The 19,391-nt window shown below is 38.1% G+C and overlaps 1 protein-coding gene across 1 annotated transcript in view; it reads right to left on the reverse strand.

Annotated features, from left to right (window-relative positions):
• The window catches only part of LOC308395361 (cytoplasmic phosphatidylinositol transfer protein 1-like), a 75,747-nt gene that overhangs the window by 8,791 nt on the left and 47,565 nt on the right, over positions 1–19,391 (reverse strand). Inside the window, exons 2-5 of the mRNA XM_080880172.1 lie at positions 11,026–11,174; positions 7,278–7,366; positions 4,956–4,963; positions 3,472–3,543 (exon numbers count right to left, since the gene is read on the reverse strand). Of these exons, the coding sequence (XP_080736298.1) occupies positions 3,472–3,543; positions 4,956–4,963; positions 7,278–7,366; positions 11,026–11,174 (318 nt within the window). The remainder of the gene's footprint in view (positions 1–3,471; positions 3,544–4,955; positions 4,964–7,277; positions 7,367–11,025; positions 11,175–19,391) is intronic.

Here is a 19,391-nt window from a genome sequence, read left to right on the forward strand (position 1 = left end):
TTCTTATTGCTGTCGGTCATTATTTCTCATGTTGAATAAAGGGATGTTGCAGTTAGTTTATAATACACTGCAATTTATGCATGCATCTACTTGTCGATTTATCAGTTCTTCTACAGTCAGAGCTTGTGAGCATCTTGCTGCAAAATTTGTGTGAAACAAAATCAAAAGCTTGATAAATAATGAGTTGACCTCTAGAAATAGTCCTTTCTACTACAACAGCAACACTGTGATACATCACAAACTAGACACTGTGGCACTTAAATAATTCCAAGGTTACAGTTACATTCTGAAACTGTTCTGATAATGACAGACAGGGAAAGCAATAAAAGAAGTGACAGGAAATTGATTTGTGTCAACAGATGAGAAGAAGGAAAAATAGCTGCACTTTGTCACTCTGCAAAATATAAACAAACATCTGCAGTAATGAATGAGTGAAATGTTTTGGGGTTTTTTTTTTTTCACTCGATGCTGAATATTTTTAAAGATACTGATGCAGCACCAGCACCTAAAACTCTTAAGAGACCATTTCAATATAAACATAAGCAAGGAAAATACTCAAAATACTCTAATAAACTTAGGGTACGTCTTTAGCTATGAGAAAATAACATTTAATCTTTTTTTCTAGATACACTAACAAATGGTATTGAATGAAGACTTTTTACCTCTCATCTGAGACCCTTCTTTAGTTCTACAAGCTGATGAAGAGTCTCATGTATCAACTCGGACGTGGTCCTGAGAGTCATCAATGACTTGGATAAAAAAACAACTTGACAAACATATAAAGAAGTCCAAATGAATTCAGTTCAATGACTTAAGACTCCTGTGACCTGAATGACTGGGAACCTACAGACCTATTTTTATGGGATTGTTTTGATAATATTAATAATGATAATAGCACAAGCCTTATCCATCAAGAATAAGGCTGGATTTTCAATTCAAATCATTAAGATGTGATTGAAGCTCAGGCTCTCAAGTTTAATTCCCTGGATTTTACAAACACATTACATTAACTGTTTGGGAAGTACAACCTTTTTAAATGTATAGTCTCCCATTTTCAGTGGATAAAAATAATTAGCATAATTACTGAATGTATATTTAGTACAGAAAGAGGGGGTAAGAGATGACAACAAACAGTAAATATATCACTGCCCAAGATTTAAGTGTATCGCAAAGCCATAGCTCTACTTATGGCCTTACACTTTCTCTGTCATTCTGTCCAATGGCGAAGACACTGCTTATTTCTGCTTAACATTAACCAGCTGTATTCTATTTTTCATGAGACTTTATGAGATATGAGCATGTTTCATTTGTTATAAGATGTGTTGTAACTTGGGCAATCCCAAAGTCTACATTCCTTGAGCTCAGCCCTGATTCAATCATATCTGTATCTTTTTTCTTTCTTTCTTTTTGTTGCATGATCTTATTATGGTTACAGTTTCCCTGTGTGAAACCTCTCATGCATTTTCTTTTACCACACCCTCAATTCAACGAGTGCATTCTGTCCAGGCACATCTACTCATTTCCTGTCCTTCTAACTTTCAAGATTCCTTGCTTTTCCTTTTTTGTTTCCATTCATGCTTCCTCCATATTCATGCAGTTGGCCTTCCTCTCTTTCACTATGTTTTCAGCTTAGTTTATAAACAACAAGCTGAGTGGACAAATGCAAGTTATGTCGTAAGATTGGACCAGGGCAGAGGTGGGCAACTCCAGGCCTCGACGGCCAGTGTCCTGCAGGTTTTAGATCTCACCCTGGGTCAACACACCTGAATCAAATGATTAGTTCATTACCAGACCTCTGGGGAACTTCAAGACATGTTGAGGAAGTAATTTAGCCATTTAAATCAGCTGTGTTGGATCAAGGACACATCTAAAACCTGCAGGACACCGGCCCTCGAGGCCTGGAGTTCCCCCACCCCTGGACTATGGGTGGGGGAAGGTTTGTTGAAGTCTTAAAAAAACACACACACACACACACACACACACACACACACACACACACACACCAAAGCAGCTGCATTCTTATCATTTCACAGCATCCTTTATAGAAACATACATAACTCAGACTGGTTACTGTTTGTCATAAAAAATGCAAAGCCCCTTGTTTACTTGCCTTAAAGACGTTATACAAAGTAGCAAAGCTGTTTTATTCCATTACTAAATCTAAGTGCTAAATCTGCGTGTGTGTCCGTGTGTGTCCACAGGCATTTCAAATTGAAACCAGATATTTATCCGACACAACTGTGATTTCTCTTAGTTTTCATCCACAAAGTGCACTTGCTGAAGGCGATTTCTGCTCTTTAGATTTCATTTAAAAACTCTTTGGTCTATCACTTTGTCTTGTCAGATGAAGCAAGCATCAGTCTAACGTTTCATGCATGCATCAATGAGCACTGACAGTCTGGTCATTTCCGTCTTCCTGCTTTAAGGGTACAAGTGTGGTTTGTCTCAGACACAAACAAAGCACTTGAAGCACTAGGAACCATCTTCTACGTATACATCGCAAAAACCACACATCATTTTAAAACTCGAGTGATCTTAACCTGCTTACCAGTAACCACAATACATTTAAAACTATCTGTATGTAGCACACCACTCCACGATTTCTTTTTCCTAATGTCTGAGCACTGGCAGCCTTTCATTTGATGATTAATACCCATATAAATGGGAATACAGAGAGTTAGCAATTCCAACAACCCAAATGAAATTAGGTGTCCAACAAGTGGAGCCGTTTTTTGGCAGACTCTTGAGGCTCATGCACTGTTGGCATTATTACATGATGGGATTGCACAGAAAGAGTCTTTGCTGCCAGATCTGCCTGGATAATTTTACTCATATAGCCTTTGTAGAGATCTTGTTTTTTATGTGCTATTTTATCTTAGACAGGGTTATCTTGCTTTACATATTTCTCTATGAGAAAGAGAGCAAACAGTCAGCAGTGTTACATTAAGCTGAAAGATTTGCGTGGGAGTGAGAGCCTGCCTGATTAACTGACTGGGCATATGGGCTGACAGCAGTATGGGTGTTCGCTGGGAAACCACAAACAGTGCATTTCACGATAAAGATAAAACTAAAAGTTTCATTTTCTACTTTGTTCCATTGCGCTGCTTATGGGTCACCAAAGTGCATATGCTACAGTATTTATATCAGAACAGAAAGCCCAGAAGTAACGGAACACAAGGCCATTACTAATAACACATCATGAGGTCAAATCAATATAACTTGTATAGCCCAAAATCACAAGTTTGCCTCAAAAACACTTTAAAATCTCTGCAGCATGGAAAACTATTTGCCTTTAGACCATCTGGAGGAGGAACACAGGAGGCGTCCATCTGCTTGCAGAGACATTCATGCAACAGACTGCAGATGTACAGAGCAGTCATACTATACTGTGTTCCACTCAGCATGTGACTAAAAGGAAACACCCAAACCACAGTTCAAAGCTCCTATCACACCTGCACACCATGTACTTACATTGTCATTGCATCCTTTGTTGTCCTCATATTTTGTCTCTATGTGGATGGAAAACTTGGGCAGGAACGAGCACTGTGGATTAAGAAAGAAAAAAGATGCTTAATCACTTGTAAAGACAAATTCATCAACTAATGTCCTTAACAGAAGCGGTGTTGCTTTTATTATTCTTCTGCATTCCAAAGCTGAGCAAAAATAGAAGCAACGAGCTTATGAAGTCTGTTCTTCATGAGGCTAACATATTCATACGTGCCTTGCTGTAACACCTCAAGTGCTTTTATGAGCACCGTGTCTGAGTTGGGAAGGTTTTTTCTCCATTTGTATGTTTATCACTGTATAGTTTAAAATGAGCTGTAGCAGTGCAGTACTTAAATCTCCCTGTCAAAAGTGACAAAAACCAAGACAATTTTGCTAGCCTGCTTAAAAACTCATTTTGCATGGGTGTATTTGCACTGACTCATACATAAGCACAGTACGCTCCCACACATGCACATAGACAATATCGAGCATTCCTTCGCTGTCACAACATTGTCCTCTTTCCCCGTTTATCCCCACACCCAAAAGTGTCGTGACTCACGCTACTGACATTTCTCCCTCTGCATAACAGAAGCCCTATAGCTAAGCCTAATCACATTCATATGTTTTAAATTATGTATCAAGGTTAATCATGGGTCACAGAGGCCGTTCTGATTATTGGGGAAAACTTAGTGCGTGTGTGTGTGTGTTTGTGTGTGTGGTTGCTATGTAAGTTGTTTTGATCATTGCAGAGACTAACAAACCCTTCTGACAGAACTCAGCTGCCACCACTGTACTGCGGCTACGCTGCATACAGCAGAAGACTGCATAATCAGTAATCGGAAAATTCTTTAATATGTAAATTCTGGCATTTTTCTACAATTTGACATGTTACAAGCAGTCAGATGTTTGAAATGAAAGACGAGCAGACACAATTTAGAGAAGGGATGTCAAAGTCATTTCACACTGTGGGCCGCATACAGCTCACTTTGATCTTGAGTGGACCAGACTTCACGAGTAAAACTATGTAATAAATTGCTAAAGCTACTAAAAAAAGTGCTGAAATTTTTGTTAACTCCGGGAAAATGCTTCCCCCTGTGAACTCACTGTAAAATACAAACAAACAATCAAATTATTGTCATTGTTTATGTATTACTTATTTACTTTGGTCTAGTATGAATTTCAGTGGCAGGGAGAGGTCTAAATCAATAGGAAAAGGGAAAAATCTATGCAATTCTTCACAATTTCTAAAGCTCAAAGGGCCAGAGTTGAGTCTCTGCTGGGCCTATTATTAAGTACACAATACTTAATAATCAATTTTTCTATGTGCTATTAATTAAAAGAAATGGAGAAAAAAGATCTTTGTTTGAAATCTACCGGTGAGGTAAACATAAATGTTTGCCCCTTCTATGATATTCAATTAGCTCCTAATATTTCCACAATAATATTCCACAATGATTGAGGATACTTACAGTGTATTCTTCAGAACAATGCATGAGGTGACATCGGGTCAAAGCCATGGGAGAACACAAAAGAAAGCAAAATCAGTTACACAACATCAAAGAATATAAGTGAAGGCTACAACATATAAAAAATGTCTGTCAAATATCTGAAAACCCAAATCATCCCTCCTCACTAGAGTGTGTGTTTTCATTCCCTTTAATCTGTCCTCATCATCTTGTAACACCGCTTTTTAATGATCAGAATCATTAAAGCATCACAGAAATGTTCTGTTCTGGCCACTGTGCCTCTGATCTTTGGACTCCTGATTACTGCTTGCTCGTAATATTGGTAATATTGGCTTATTCCACCGCTGTGCTCAATGCGCATAAAAAGCACTGGCGGCTGTAAGCATGTAACTATATGCAGATTTAAACGTGGTCACCCGTGAATGAGTGACACGTTCATACTTTTTTACATAGTTTTGTGTTTTGCTACCAAACTGAAACACTGGCAACCAGAAAGCTGCAACGCTGTCACTGATGTAACATCCCATTCTGGTTGACCTTGAATGTTGCGTGGAGGCATTAAGGGCACTCAGGAACTTACAATGTCTGCAGTTTGCTTTTTGACTGAAGATGCTGTCCCATGTAAATGCCTTCACCTTTTATAGAGTTTAAGATTGCACTTTATTGATCAACACTGAAAATCCTCCCTCATCTTTCATCTATGGCAGTCACCGACCTTTAACACTGAATTAGCATTTTGCTCAAGTTGCTATAAAAGCGCTTATTTCCAAAGTCACTGCATCCAGCTCATGATCACTGTGCCCAAATCTGCTATAAGCCTTAATGTGGTGAAACCTCCAAATGTCCTTCAGAGATTACACATGGAGCTGCTGGAATCTGACCATAAATTACGAGTTAGGTTGCATAGTAACTTTGATGGCTCTGACCACTTATTCGCTTTTTCTTACAGTGCTGTGCAAAAGTCTTGATCCAACTCTCATTTCTTTATATATTGTAAGGAAAATGGGAAATAGGTACAGTTGCCAGAGTTCAAAGAGAAAATCCACACAACCACACATGCATGGGATTAGGTTACGTAGGTATTCTAAATTGGCAATGAGTGTGAATGATTGCCCTGCGATAGAGCCACAGTGTGCCCCACCTCTCACCATATGGCAGCTGGGATATGCCAGCACCTGATGAATGGAAGGTAAAAAGAGAGTTTCTACAATTCTAATTAGCTTGAAATGCGATATTTGGTATAACCACAGCACAGCCTGAACTCTCTTAGGTAGGTTTTCTTGTAATTTCTTTAAGTAGTCTTCAAAAAAAGTCCTCCTGGCTTCTTGACAGCCATTCAAATCTCTCCTTTGGATGTTTCTGCCTTTAGTTCTGTTTTCTGTTAAGCTGATCCCACACTGCTTCAATAATGTTGAGGTCCAGGCTAATTTCTTTGCCTCAAACTTCAACTTTTCAGGGGACTTTTTATGAATCTGTAACAAACCACTAACCTGCGATTTTAATGAAAGTCTCCTGGCTGCAGATTTTAACTGGCACTGCTGCCTCAGACTGTGTTACATCTACAGCGGTTCATATAATCTTTCACAACTAATTAACAGATCAAGTCATCCAAATCTCGAATACTCAGAAAAATTGCTGCTTTAAACTTATACGCTGCATGAACATGTCTTTATTGGTCTTTCTGGAAATTGTGTCAGTCAGAATGGAAAAAGAAGGCTTTTAAATATGCTGCTCCCTTTTTCTGGAATAATCCGCAGACGGACCTGAAACTGTTAGAGTTGGTTATGACGGATAAGTTTGAGTCCAATAAAAATTTAAGGCAAGAAATTATTTAAATAATGTGTTAATGCAAATGAATTGGATGTTTGTGTTCACCTGCACTGAATATCGGTTGTATTTGTTTCTTTACTTATGTTACTTTTGCTGTAATTTCAGCTTTCTTTGGGCTCTCAGTGACTTTTACCTACATTAAAAAAAAGGATATATGCTTTTGCACAATCTATTAAAACTGTCCATTAAAGAGTCACAATCTGGGACCAGATTTTATCTCCAAGCTTCTTAAACCTTTATATCTTCTTTTCACACTCCTCCAGTTCACTTAAAACATGCAGCCAAGTGTTTATAGTAGCTGGCGAGTCCTGAGAAGCTGACCTTTAAAAGAAATATTGTGCTTACAATCTGACTGTAGTTCTAGGCTTTAAACACAGAGTATTAAGAAGGCAAAAGTAGGCCTCCTTCAGTTACAACAGCTAACTCAATTCTTGATATAGCATGAGCTGTGAACAGCATGACATCCTGAGAAATACTTTTAGACGGTTTACTTACCGGTTATGGTGTAAGGGTAGTAGTTCCATGCCTTCTCTGTTACATAGAAGATTTTAGGAACCACTGCTCGAGCCCAGCTGGGTAATTTACTGCAGAGAGGCATTGAGAGAGACAAAGACAGATGTGGAGCGCAACTGTGAGCTTGTGTTAGTGAAGGAGGTTGAAAGATTGAAACTGCTTCCTTTGGCACAGCAATCATCAAAAACTTGTTTTACGCATGAAAGGAAAATGGACTCGCAGAATAAAACAGTTGAATAAAAGAGTGCTTCTGTAAAGCTTTGATTGAGGGGAGTACAAATGGCAGCTTAGGATTTTCAGCCACTCTAATGTAATAAATGAAACCAAAAGACCAACAAAAGAACATACGGACAAAAAAAAAAGTTATAACAATTTATGCTGCTGATATAAATGTGGTCTATAAAGGAGCGCTCTCTCTTTTTTTTTATATATATACACACAGTTAAACACATTCATTCCAAGGATGGCTGAAGCAGTTGGGCTTTAAGGACCTAAAGGGACCAAAAGACACATTAATGGCAGCAATGAGGAAAAAACAAGTGGTGCCTTCCCTTTTTCTCGTGAGCTGTGCAGCAACATAATTTTACAACATAATAATTTTATTTCATGACATTTCAACAATTCAAATCCTCGACACTGACGGATAACTTATTCCGACTTGAAACATCTCACAGCTTTGTTTCACTAATGTATTAATCTGAGTTAATAAAGCTACTTCTGGCTTTCCCCCCTTTTTCACAAGGAATCAGCAGGATGCTTCTAATGCAGGTTAAATTATGTCAAGGTAGTGTCATACTTATCCCACAAACAAAATAGTCATATAAACTCTCAAAAATTTATTAAATATCGCACTATTTATCAGTTGTAGCGGCAGACATATGAGTTTTCTGAGCCTGAAAGCACTTTGTTGAAACTTTTAATCTCGGTATCATCCACCATGAGGTCACTGTTTCAGTACTCTACCAATATGTGTATTCGGGAGACTTATTAATGCATGTCTGTGCTTGACATTCACTTTTCTTCGATTATGTACTTTGGAAAGCCGCCACATACTTTGACTGACATACTCTCCAAAACAGGACAAAAATGGCACTCCGTGAAATACGTGACTGCTGTGAATAAAAATTTGTGAATGCTGCCAGATATTCTCTCTCTCTTCCAACAAAGAGACTGACACCCCTCCTACACCTCCATCTGTTGAGTTCTCCTATTCCCTCCTTCTTCTTCTTGTAAAGATCTTTGCCAGCCCATGTTGCCAAACGTGCGAGCGTAATGGATGTCTGCTTTATTTTATTTATTTTTTTAAAAAAGCATCCCGGTTTATCTGAACGCATCTGAGGAATGGTAACAATTGTTCATAATCAATCAACTTTAACAATAGTAATAGTAATAACAATAATAATAATGATAATAAACAAGGAAAACAGTATTCATGAGATGAGATCAGGCCAAATAGTAAAGTACTGTGTGAAGCAGATTGTGAGGGCTAATGAGGCGGTTAAAGTGTGACAGATTGGCAGCTTGATTCCCTGCTGGTGACTTAAAGTTAATGTTTACTTGTTGCAGCTCCAGATGGATGACCAGTTAAGGTAAACAGAACAGTAGTTAACTATAGTAAAGTTATGTTGTTGATTCTATACAAGCCTAACTTCCATCCATGCAGTTTCTTCTTGCCACGCTTACCACGTTTATACAAAGAACATCATTAAAATATAACAATATTACTTGTGGATTAGTTTTTTTTATGTCTTCTGGTCAATTTGATATCTCAAGAACGCCTGAAGGGAATTTTATTGCATTTGGTAGTAGAGCCAAACCAAAACACAAACAGACTTCCCCAGCAATGGTTTTGTTTACTTATTTATTTACATGTTTACACTGTTGGGTTCTGCTGATATTACCCAGGTTTGTGTGTTTGTTTGTTTTAAGGCAATAAATTAAGAATGCCATTTCACTTCATGTGAAAGCACATCAGTTGTTTTCCATGATTATGCACCATCTAGTAAGAATTCCTTGATCATTTTTTCACTACAAATATTGTAAGACAGAGATATAAAAGGCAGCTTGAGTGGTTGACAGAGGAACGCAGCTGTTATTTCCATTGAGAAGTGAGGGTTTCGAATTAAACCACAGGGATGTTCATCATCAATATGTGGAGCTTTTGAATTCTGCCAAACACAGACACACATTTACGCACTCATACATTTCACTCCATCAAAATGTCAGCTGCTGTGGAAAGGTTAGTGTTTTCTAGATCTCCATCTAACTGCAAATGCAAACATCCATCAAAGCTGAGAGTTTAAGTGTTTAGAATACAATTCTGTCCCTCTTTTTTCTCCTTGCCTGAATGACAATTTTGTTGGTGCGCATGAATGAACTGCTCTGAAATGAGTAAATATCGCTCCTTAGATATTGGCAAAATTTCACAAAAATTTCACAGAACTGCTCCACCTTACAGTGTGAATGAAGATTATAGCCTAAGGTCTTTTTTTTGTACAAAGCAACTGTTGCCTTTCATTTCTGTTTAAACAAAGCTCCAAGCAAGTGTCTTCCTGAACACTGTTGCTCAAAATACTCAATTTATCTATATAAATTTCTAGTTCAATACAAAGCAAACCGACTGAAAATATCTGAATGGAGATCCAGACGATCTCTGTATGCTGCCTTTGCCTTCTTCATTTCCTCTGCAGAGCAGAGGTGTGCTGACTCAACATAATTAGTTCCCTGGCATAGCGAATGCTGACACGGGTATTTGTGCTCAGACAAATGGCCTACAGCATCTCTGCCTTCTTCCATTTTCTCTCTCTTGACCTCGTTTAGGCTCTGTCATATTTTTTTCCGCAAAAAAATTTCCACCTTTTCATTTTTTAATAATGTATTTCTTGCTAACTTTCATTTTAATTCGTAATAATAATTATATATATTTAAATGACAATTCATTATAACAAATAAGTAATTAATCATTCATTAAAATAAAAAAATTAACAACAATACTGCCAGTCTTGTCATTAAACAACCAAAGATACAATGAATGGACTTGATGCTTCTCGATGCTTCTCGATGCAGAGGCCATTGTGATTAGATTGTACATCTTTGCCTCAGACAAACAAGAACAATTTTAGGTCTAATCATTTTTTACCGAATTACCTGAAATTACCACATCCTGCAAGCACTCGTGTCATCGGGAAGAAATGCTGTAAATATAAGCAAATAGTTCATCACCAGGAAACACTGCAAGCGGTGTTTAGGCAATTTGAAGTATTTCTTGTTAAACTATATCACGATTTTAACCCCTGCATTGCTTTTTTTTGGATTGACTGCATTTAGGAACAGGGAATTAGGTCCCAGGTGGCGAGAATAGCCTTTAAAACAACAATCCCACAAGCATTTGGCTTTCTGGTAAACTTCTACAGAGTTTAGTTCTGCCAGTCAGTGTGGGAAGTTTTTGATTCATTTTGATTCATTGCATTCACTGAGTAGTCTTTTCTGTAAATATTCAACCATAGGGATTGAATTTGTTCGTTCCATTTCTGAAACAAACAAACAAAATATGTTCTGTGGGCAAGAAGATTCTGCCAGAGAAAGACAGCAAACAGAAATGTTCAGGAACTGGTTGGAGACCAAATGAAAATTAGATTAGATTAATGGTGGCCAGCATATAAAAGTAGCCCACACACTACTAATTAATCACATGTCGGGCATTCAACTAGCAGGAGAATATTCCACTGACCTGTTGAGGTAGACTCGTTTCTCTGTGTACTGTCCTTGGCCATGTGCCGGGTCTTCATACGGTTCGTTCTGGACAACCTCCACCCCTTCCCCTCGATCGCTCTGCTCATGGCTGTGTTTACTGATCATGTACAGCTGCCCAATCCGGTACTAAAAGACAAAACGCACAGACAGGGTGAGTTCACACTCCGAAGCAACCAAAACTGTGACAGAATCAGAAAGAAACACTGATAACAAAAGATTTCACCGAAAAAGTTCATCCACAGTTAAATTACAAATGAAAAGGTGCGCCAGTCGTACTTTATTTTTTATTTCTAAAAGCAAATATCCAGTTGATAATGTCATAACACCATTACCAGAATCTAATAACACTAACAAAAAGTACAAGAAAAAAAATCCACAGTTTGTGATTCACTAATGACACCTAAAAAAGAGCCTCGAACTGTGCTTCACTAACTGCACCCTTGACTCAGTCTAATTTGCTGTTATCACTGCAGCCAATATGCCAAAAGCAGTTATGGTCACCTTCCTTTTAGTCAGCGATTACATATGTAGAGCTTAAGAGAAATAGAATCAAAGGGAACTCAGCAGGGCATCAAAGCACCCATGCTAACAGCAAACTTGGCTTATACACTTCTACACCTTTTGATGCACAAGTTACCTCAGTAATACGTGCATGGTACTTTTTTTCCTGTGGAGTTTAGCACTGTAGATCACCTCAGAGAAATGTTACAAGATGAAGCAGATAAATACATTCTCTTAATCCATTAGCCTTAACATTTGAATTTTTAATTTTATAACTAATTAATAGCACATGCTATAGTATTGTGTGGTCTGTGATTTCAGTCCGTTGCCAGGTGGCTGATAGGCAACATGAGGACATCCTAATATCTGATCTAGATAAGAACCTTCAGGGCCTAAGATGTAGCTACGTACCAATTTGGGTTGCTCAACTCCTGCTCATGTGGGACTTTCTGGGCAAACAACCAGACAGGGACTGTGTTCTAGTAAGATGACGTCAAGAATTTCTACAAAGCTAAAATTATAAAAGAGTAATTAAACTGTGACTGAAGAGACACTTTAGTCAATCACGAAGTAAAAATTATATGTTTATGCAACAATGAATTCCACCTGCTTATCTTGCAGTCAACAATCATTGTGTATTTACTGCATTTAATGTTACTCCTGATTTCACTGAAAGCAAACATAGAAAACAAAATGAAGTCTCAGATGCTTCTTCTGCAATAATGGATCTCTGTACAAAGGTAAAAATTGCTGTTGTATGGCAAAGGAACTTCTGTTCTATAGAACAGCGGTCTCCAACCATTTTTGCACCGCGGACCGGTTTATGCCCGACAATATTTTCATGGACCGGCCTTTAATGTGTCACAGATAAATACAACAAAATAAAACTAGTACCAGTACCGAAAAAAAGAAAATTTATTCATAACACGCGTGAAAAGACCAAGGAAAACCGAGTAAACGATAACAAAATAACGCTGAAAACCGATTAAAACCCTGAAAACTATACATTTCACACCTGAGCCTCAACTCTCGCGACCCGGTACCAAACGACTCACGGACCGGTACCGGTCCGAGACCCGGGGGTTGGGGACCGCTGCTATAGAACATGTCTCTGCAGCACACTGGAACGTTTTCAATTAACCAAATAAGTGTAGCTATGCATAAATCCAAAGCATTGTTCTGTGTAAAAAGACAAAAAAGGAGAAAGACTGATTTTTAAAGAGGAGGTCAAGAGCTGAGTGTGAGAGAAAGACTGAAGAGGATCAAAGGATGGCAAATCAAAGAGATACAGAGGATACAGACAACTGTAAATTCTAGAGTGATTATAATTAAATGAATAAGGAAACATAAAGGTGAGGCATAAACAGTCTGAGCTCTTCACTAAGAGATACTAGCTTCACAAAAGATTAAAAAACCAGGAAAGTTTGCCCTGGTAAATCAAATTAACCATATTTCTGTGGATTCAGCTGACCTTTTCCAGCCTCAGCTGTTAGCTAAGCTGTGATGTCCTGTCGAGGGAAAATGAGAGGTGCTCAGATAGTCGCCCAAACAAACTCCCAGCAGGCCTCTAAATTTTCTTTCTTTCTGTTTTTTTAATAAACAGGCATAAAATAAAACGACATGAAACGGTTAAAGCAGAGATTTCATCATGGAGGCTTTGCGTGTGTGGTTTTTAGAAAGTTAACTTTATCACTCGCGTGATGAATATTTAACACGGAAGATTTTCTAGTTCGTTATTTCCAGGCCGCCATATTTAGTCAAATACAGTACATATGTACTTGCACACAATACCTCAAAGTAGCTGCATGGGGGTCAAATAATATACATACAACCTATTATGTTAGTGTGAGTGTATATTTCTGACTTAATTAGCCCAATTAACTAATAGTCTGGTGAAAACATAAAATACAACACCGTGTTATTATCGCTTTACAAACATGTTAATTCCCTGAAACTAATAAGTCTAAGTGTCCTGCTGAGGAGAGGTGATGGTGATTGTTATGCTTAACAGAGCTTTCAGTGGCCAACAGAGCCTCAGGGACAAGAGTGTAATCATTTGAAAAATACACACTCCCACCAGAGCAGGACACATACACAGAGTAGGACACAGATGATGAATTAGTATAGCTTTTGATTAGTTCTGATTAAGCATGGGCCACGAGGAAAGAAAAAATCCTCCCTTTTGAATTTTAAACACCTGAAACCCTCATGTAATGCTATCGATTTAATGAAAAGAAGACTCTGTCTAAGATCATGATACATGATGTCGTCAACAGGGGCAGAAAGCCACATAAATATACGCAAAACATGTAGGCACATAGGTAAGGCACACAATAAGCCTATTTTACATACATTTTCTGTTATGACACCAAAGCAACAATTAAATAGAGTGCTTTTGTTGAATGAAACCTGACATAATGTGTTTCCCGTGCTTACATTCCTTAGCTATATCACTTTTCCCCCCCATGCATTCATGCAATCTATGCATTAAAGGTCACAGGCACAGCTGCATCACCTTGGCTCTGCATCCTCTGTGGTGGACTAGTTTCACTGTGAAAGTAACACAATGACTCAAATCCTTTGTGGCTGTTTGGCCCACACACTGCTCTGGGCAATGATATGTATTCGTTGTTTCACACAGATAGAAACATGCATGCATGCACGTACATTACATCCGTGAACACACACACACCATGCACACATACCCACTAACCATAAAGATAGTTGTCTAAGCACAACACTAGCAGAGTGGAGATCTGGAAGCAGAAGCAGGCTACAGTGAAAAATTAAGACGTACGGGCATTCTCCCTCCTTCCACTGGTCAAATAAAAGCCAAAATGAAGTGAATTTTATTTTAGCAAAAAAACAAAAAACAAAAAACCCAAACCTCTGTATTCAACATAACACACACTGGCTCAGACGGATGGTTTTGGTTAAACACTCTAACCTAGACTACAGTTTAAGATTCCTCATAAAAACTTGAAACGAGATGAAGCTAAGTTTAAAAAAGTATTCCAACCACTACTACTGCAGCACTGATAAACAGTAAGAAAAAAAATGTCTTGTACTGCGTTGCTCTCACATTAAAGCCAAAACAGTAATAATTGTGTATAAATCATAGTTTCACAAAAAAAACCCTTCCTCTCCAACATCTCAATTTACAATAATACCACATTTCACATTTCAATTCGCTTTCAATTTTCAAAGTACTGGTACTGCACAGTTTTTGAATTTCAGTGAGCCATGAGGAGAGACAGGCCAAGCAGTGAACCAAACACCATGTGACATTTAATTCATTACATAACATACTATGGTCAATGCCTCAGATACAGCTCACGTAATTAGTGTTAAATGGACTGGCATTTAGATAGCACATTTCTAGTCTTGCTGACCACTCAGAACTCTTTTACACTACAAGTCCTTTTCATACACATTAACACAGGATTGCATTTTATGACATTTTTAAGTCATAAAAAACTGGTTCAACACTTGCTGAAGAACAGCAGATATGTTGAGGTTGGTGGGATTGAACCGCCAACATTCCAACATTCTGATTAGTAGGCTATCTGCTCTTACCTCCCGAGTCACCGTTGCTCATTTGGAGTTGGGTTTCTGGTTACCTACTGAAAGTTACAGCCAATATTAAATCTCTTTTTAGCTCTGGAAATATATGATTCTAACTGTTCATGCAGCTCAGCACTAACAGCTGCACGATGTCCATCAAATAGCCAAAGTTGCTTTCAACTGACAACAGTATACATATAGTGAGTGTAATGTAATGAAACAAACAAAAACTAAGCTGATAATAATCACAACACGTAGCCATTTTAACAGCCACTTACGTCTAAAAAGCACCACTGCTGCTAAGCCCACTTTAGCAGCAGCAGTGCAGAACCCACTAAAAAGTTCAGTGAAGTTCAATGAAGTTCAGTGAGTTCAGTCTAGCACAGGGCTGTCATGTTGCAAGATTATGAAATTCATCAGGCATAGGACATTTTCTGCACTCACAGCATACCTTCAGGACATTTTGACATCAGGCTTAGTCCTGAAATAACCCGTGTACAGTGTAGTGCTCTGTACTGCACAACCTCTGAAGTCCTGAAATGCATAGCCAACCTTCAAGTGTTATGCAAGGGCAGGCCTATTCAATCTTATGTAAACAGTACTTAGGCATTTATTTCCTTGGTTATAACACTTAAACGAGTCAATGGTTTCATTTACTCTGCTTGTAATATGTTGACTTTCAGATAGCTCAATCACAGACAATAAATCTGTCATGGACCATGTGTATACACCGTGATAGACTAGCTACCTGTCCAGGCTGTACCCTGGCTCTTACTCTATGACATCTGGGAAAGACTCCAGCAACCCTGAATTGGTTAAGCAATGAGAAAACAGCTGACTAGATGGAATGTCCATGAGATCAGCAGTGACAATGGACACTATATGAGTTTTTGGGCTATAGAATACTTTTTACAAAAATAAAAAGGTTTGTGTTAACTTATTATTACAGCATATACCCAAAGCTGAATCATCTAAAGTTATTAATTACATTAAGTTCTTACATCACTGTCAAGAAGCCATTACAGTAACATCCAGGGCAAAATGCATGTTATTTTTGCATCATATCAGTTTTGTCTCTCCTAATCTGAGTCATGGCCTGCTTTATTAATAAAAGCTCACCTCTTCAATGAAGTCTCAAAAGCTTCTAAAAACAGCTCTGGGCTGTGGAAGAGATCCAGCCTGATAAGCTAAGAGCTACTGTAAATAATGCATATGCACTCCATTGCTTTCCTGTGCGCCACACAAAAACCAGTGAGGTGAGTAGTGTCAACTGAAAGACACTGCAGTGGCAGAGGACAAAGTAAGGGGAGCGTCACAAAGATATCTGGAGTTTTGTGAGTAATGACAAATTAAAGTAAATGCAAGTGAGGTACTGTCACCTTGAAATAAAAGCTTTGAACACAAGTGTGACATCATCTTAATTCACTATTCATTTAGACAAGACGTGTCCTCGTCCATTCATTTTGACATTGATGAGTTGTAGTGGCCTTTAAAAATATCAAGGACTAGCATACGTCATCTTGCCCTCTTTTGTGGGTCAGTGTGATGATTTTAAAATATTAAAAAAACACCCCACCATTAATATCCTCAATCACGAAGAAGCCAAAAAGAGGCTACCCAGTACACCGAAAGGTTTGAACAGCAACAACAACAAAAACAGAATAAAAAAGTCTTGTACTGATTAGTTCAGTAACCTGCTATTTTCTCCCTTTGGAGTAATCACTTCTGTGAAAGCTGTTCTGTTGAGTTACACTCATTCTTTCCCTTTTCTGGAAATCTTCACAGCGTGATCAATCATTTAGCTTTATGACACAGCTGGCCAGTGCTTGCCTTGCCTTTATTTGATTTTTCTGATAACAAGGCACTCTGGTTTGTTGTTGCTCATTAATCAATAATAATAAACTAGAGTGTGTTGTCATCATCGCCCCCAATTACGAGGTCCTGGGCTAGTTCACTGAAACCCAAACTCACAAACTAAGATGACTACATTCTTACGGACGTGAGATGAGCCAACTACGGCATCTTGCTTGAGTGCCTGTATGTGCAAACTGCATAATCATCCCTAAATTTCCATGTAAGGCAAATAATCTAATTTAATCTCAATTATTTAGCATTCTACAATTAAATGAACATGATCGACCAATATTGGAAATCTGCCAATAAAAAATCACTACCTGAAGAAGTGCCCGCATGTGCTATTTACAAATGTCCCCTTGAAGTTTCCTGAATGTCGTATGAACACTACATCACAAAAACGGATAGTCAACAAATGATACCACTTAATTATGAATCATTATTAATTAATGTCTTTTGTCCCTTCTCCCTCCACTCAACCCAACCAGTTGTAGCATATTTCGTCCTGTTAAAAGGGAGTTTTTCCTTCCCACTGTTGCAAAAGTGCTCACTCAAATGGTGGTTGTCTGATTGTTGGGTTTCACTGTATTATTGTAGGGTTATTACCTTACAGTGTCCTCGGGATTCCCATATGCTTGTTTGCCATTCACCTAGGGACCATCTTTGATCCGAGGACACCACAAGGGTTACGGGCCTCAAGGTAACTGTTGTTGTGATTTGGCACTATATAAATAAAACTGAATTGAATTGAAATTGAATAACGTACCATCGACACGAAAACCAAATGTCTGGCATAGCAGATAGCAGAGACTTTGTCCCTTGAACTTGATCGACGTTACTGGAAAGTTAGTTGTGTTTGCACCACAAAGCAACACAACTAACTCATTCAACTACCTGTAAACAGACCACAAAATGGCACTATAATGAAGGCCAAAACAAACAATACAAAGGCTGCTAACATGAATCAATCCAACATCAGCTCAAGTGTCCATAAAAGCAAGCCTGTAGAGCACGTCAGCGTATCCATCAAGACGCACTGAAGTCACCGATGCAACTGCATTCCATATAGTGACCAATGAAGGAAAAATAGTCAACAAAATGGGCAAAAGTTATGTTATATCTTAATGGATATATTATAACTTTTGAAAAGTAGTGATATCTGCACTGAACATAGTAGGAGACATATAGAAGTATATACAGCCATTGAATACTTTGCTATGAGTTTTATTTACATCCATAAGCTACAAAGAATGGAGTGACAGACATTATTTTGCTGGTTCTTTCATCTAATGTAAAAGAATAATAACACAAATATCTAGAGGGGAATCATTGCTGTGAAATAATAAAATCACTGTCATTGATATGAAGTTCTTAATTATAAAATATGAGGAGTCATTTAGCCCTAAAACATCTAGCGCTAATTTGCATTCAGCATGTCTGAGCTCACCCTCAGAAAAATACTATTATCACTTGATTATCACATAATTTCAAATATGCATTCTTCTTTTTTTTTTCCTCCCTTTCCCCCCCATCTTACTTATGCTTCACTTTTCTTCTGCCAACCTATTGCCTTAAAGAAATAACAAAAGCTTTGTCCAAAGTTGCAATATCTAAAGACACCATAAACAGAAATCCCTCATTAATCAAAAAAGGAGTACTACTGCTACCAGTCCTAACGGCTTAGTGTCTAGACTCAGACATGCTTCTGCAGTGGCAATACTGATAAAATGGTTGATCCTTGTATCGTCTGTTGCTGAGAGCGATTGGGAGTGGACATCGGATAATGAGGGAGAAAGATAAAAGAGAAGAAGAGGGAAAAAGGGGAGGGATTATTGAAGTAAGGGACAGGGAAGGGATAGGGAGACAGCAGAAAAGGAGAGAGGGGGTATGATTAGCAGTGTATGTCACTCTGTTTCCAGGCCTCTGCATACAGAGTAGAGGGAACTGAAATGAACGAGAGCAATAAATAAAGGCCGACCAGAATGGATTGGGGAAAATATAGAATTATTAACTGTCTGAGAGATTATCCCCCTCCTGTGTGACAACATCTCTCATCAAAGACGTGGAGGTCTTGAGTACTTTGGCTCCGCTTGCACCCTCAGAACGACACAGTGATGAAAGATCTTGAACTTAGCTTTTAATTAAAGATAAGACTTAGGCTGTAGCACTTAAACAAAAGACCCACTGATTCAATTTAGCATGAAAGTTAAGTCTAATGTTGCTGTTAAGAATTAGTTTTAATTGTGCTAAAAAAAAAAAAAAAAGACTAAGTGTAAGAGTAGCAAAAACATCACAGAAAATTGTTTGTCATTTTCTTTGGCCTTTTGAAAACAAATGTTCAGCAAAAGGTCAACAGTTGGATTTCGAGTATCTTCAAAGCTCTTGCAGATATAGCAGAAATAAATAAATAGCTTGATATTATGA

Source organism: Rhamphochromis sp. 'chilingali', assembly GCF_963969265.1.
Source record: "Rhamphochromis sp. 'chilingali' genome assembly, chromosome: 4".
NCBI classification, from domain to species: Eukaryota; Metazoa; Chordata; class Actinopteri; order Cichliformes; family Cichlidae; genus Rhamphochromis; species Rhamphochromis sp. 'chilingali'.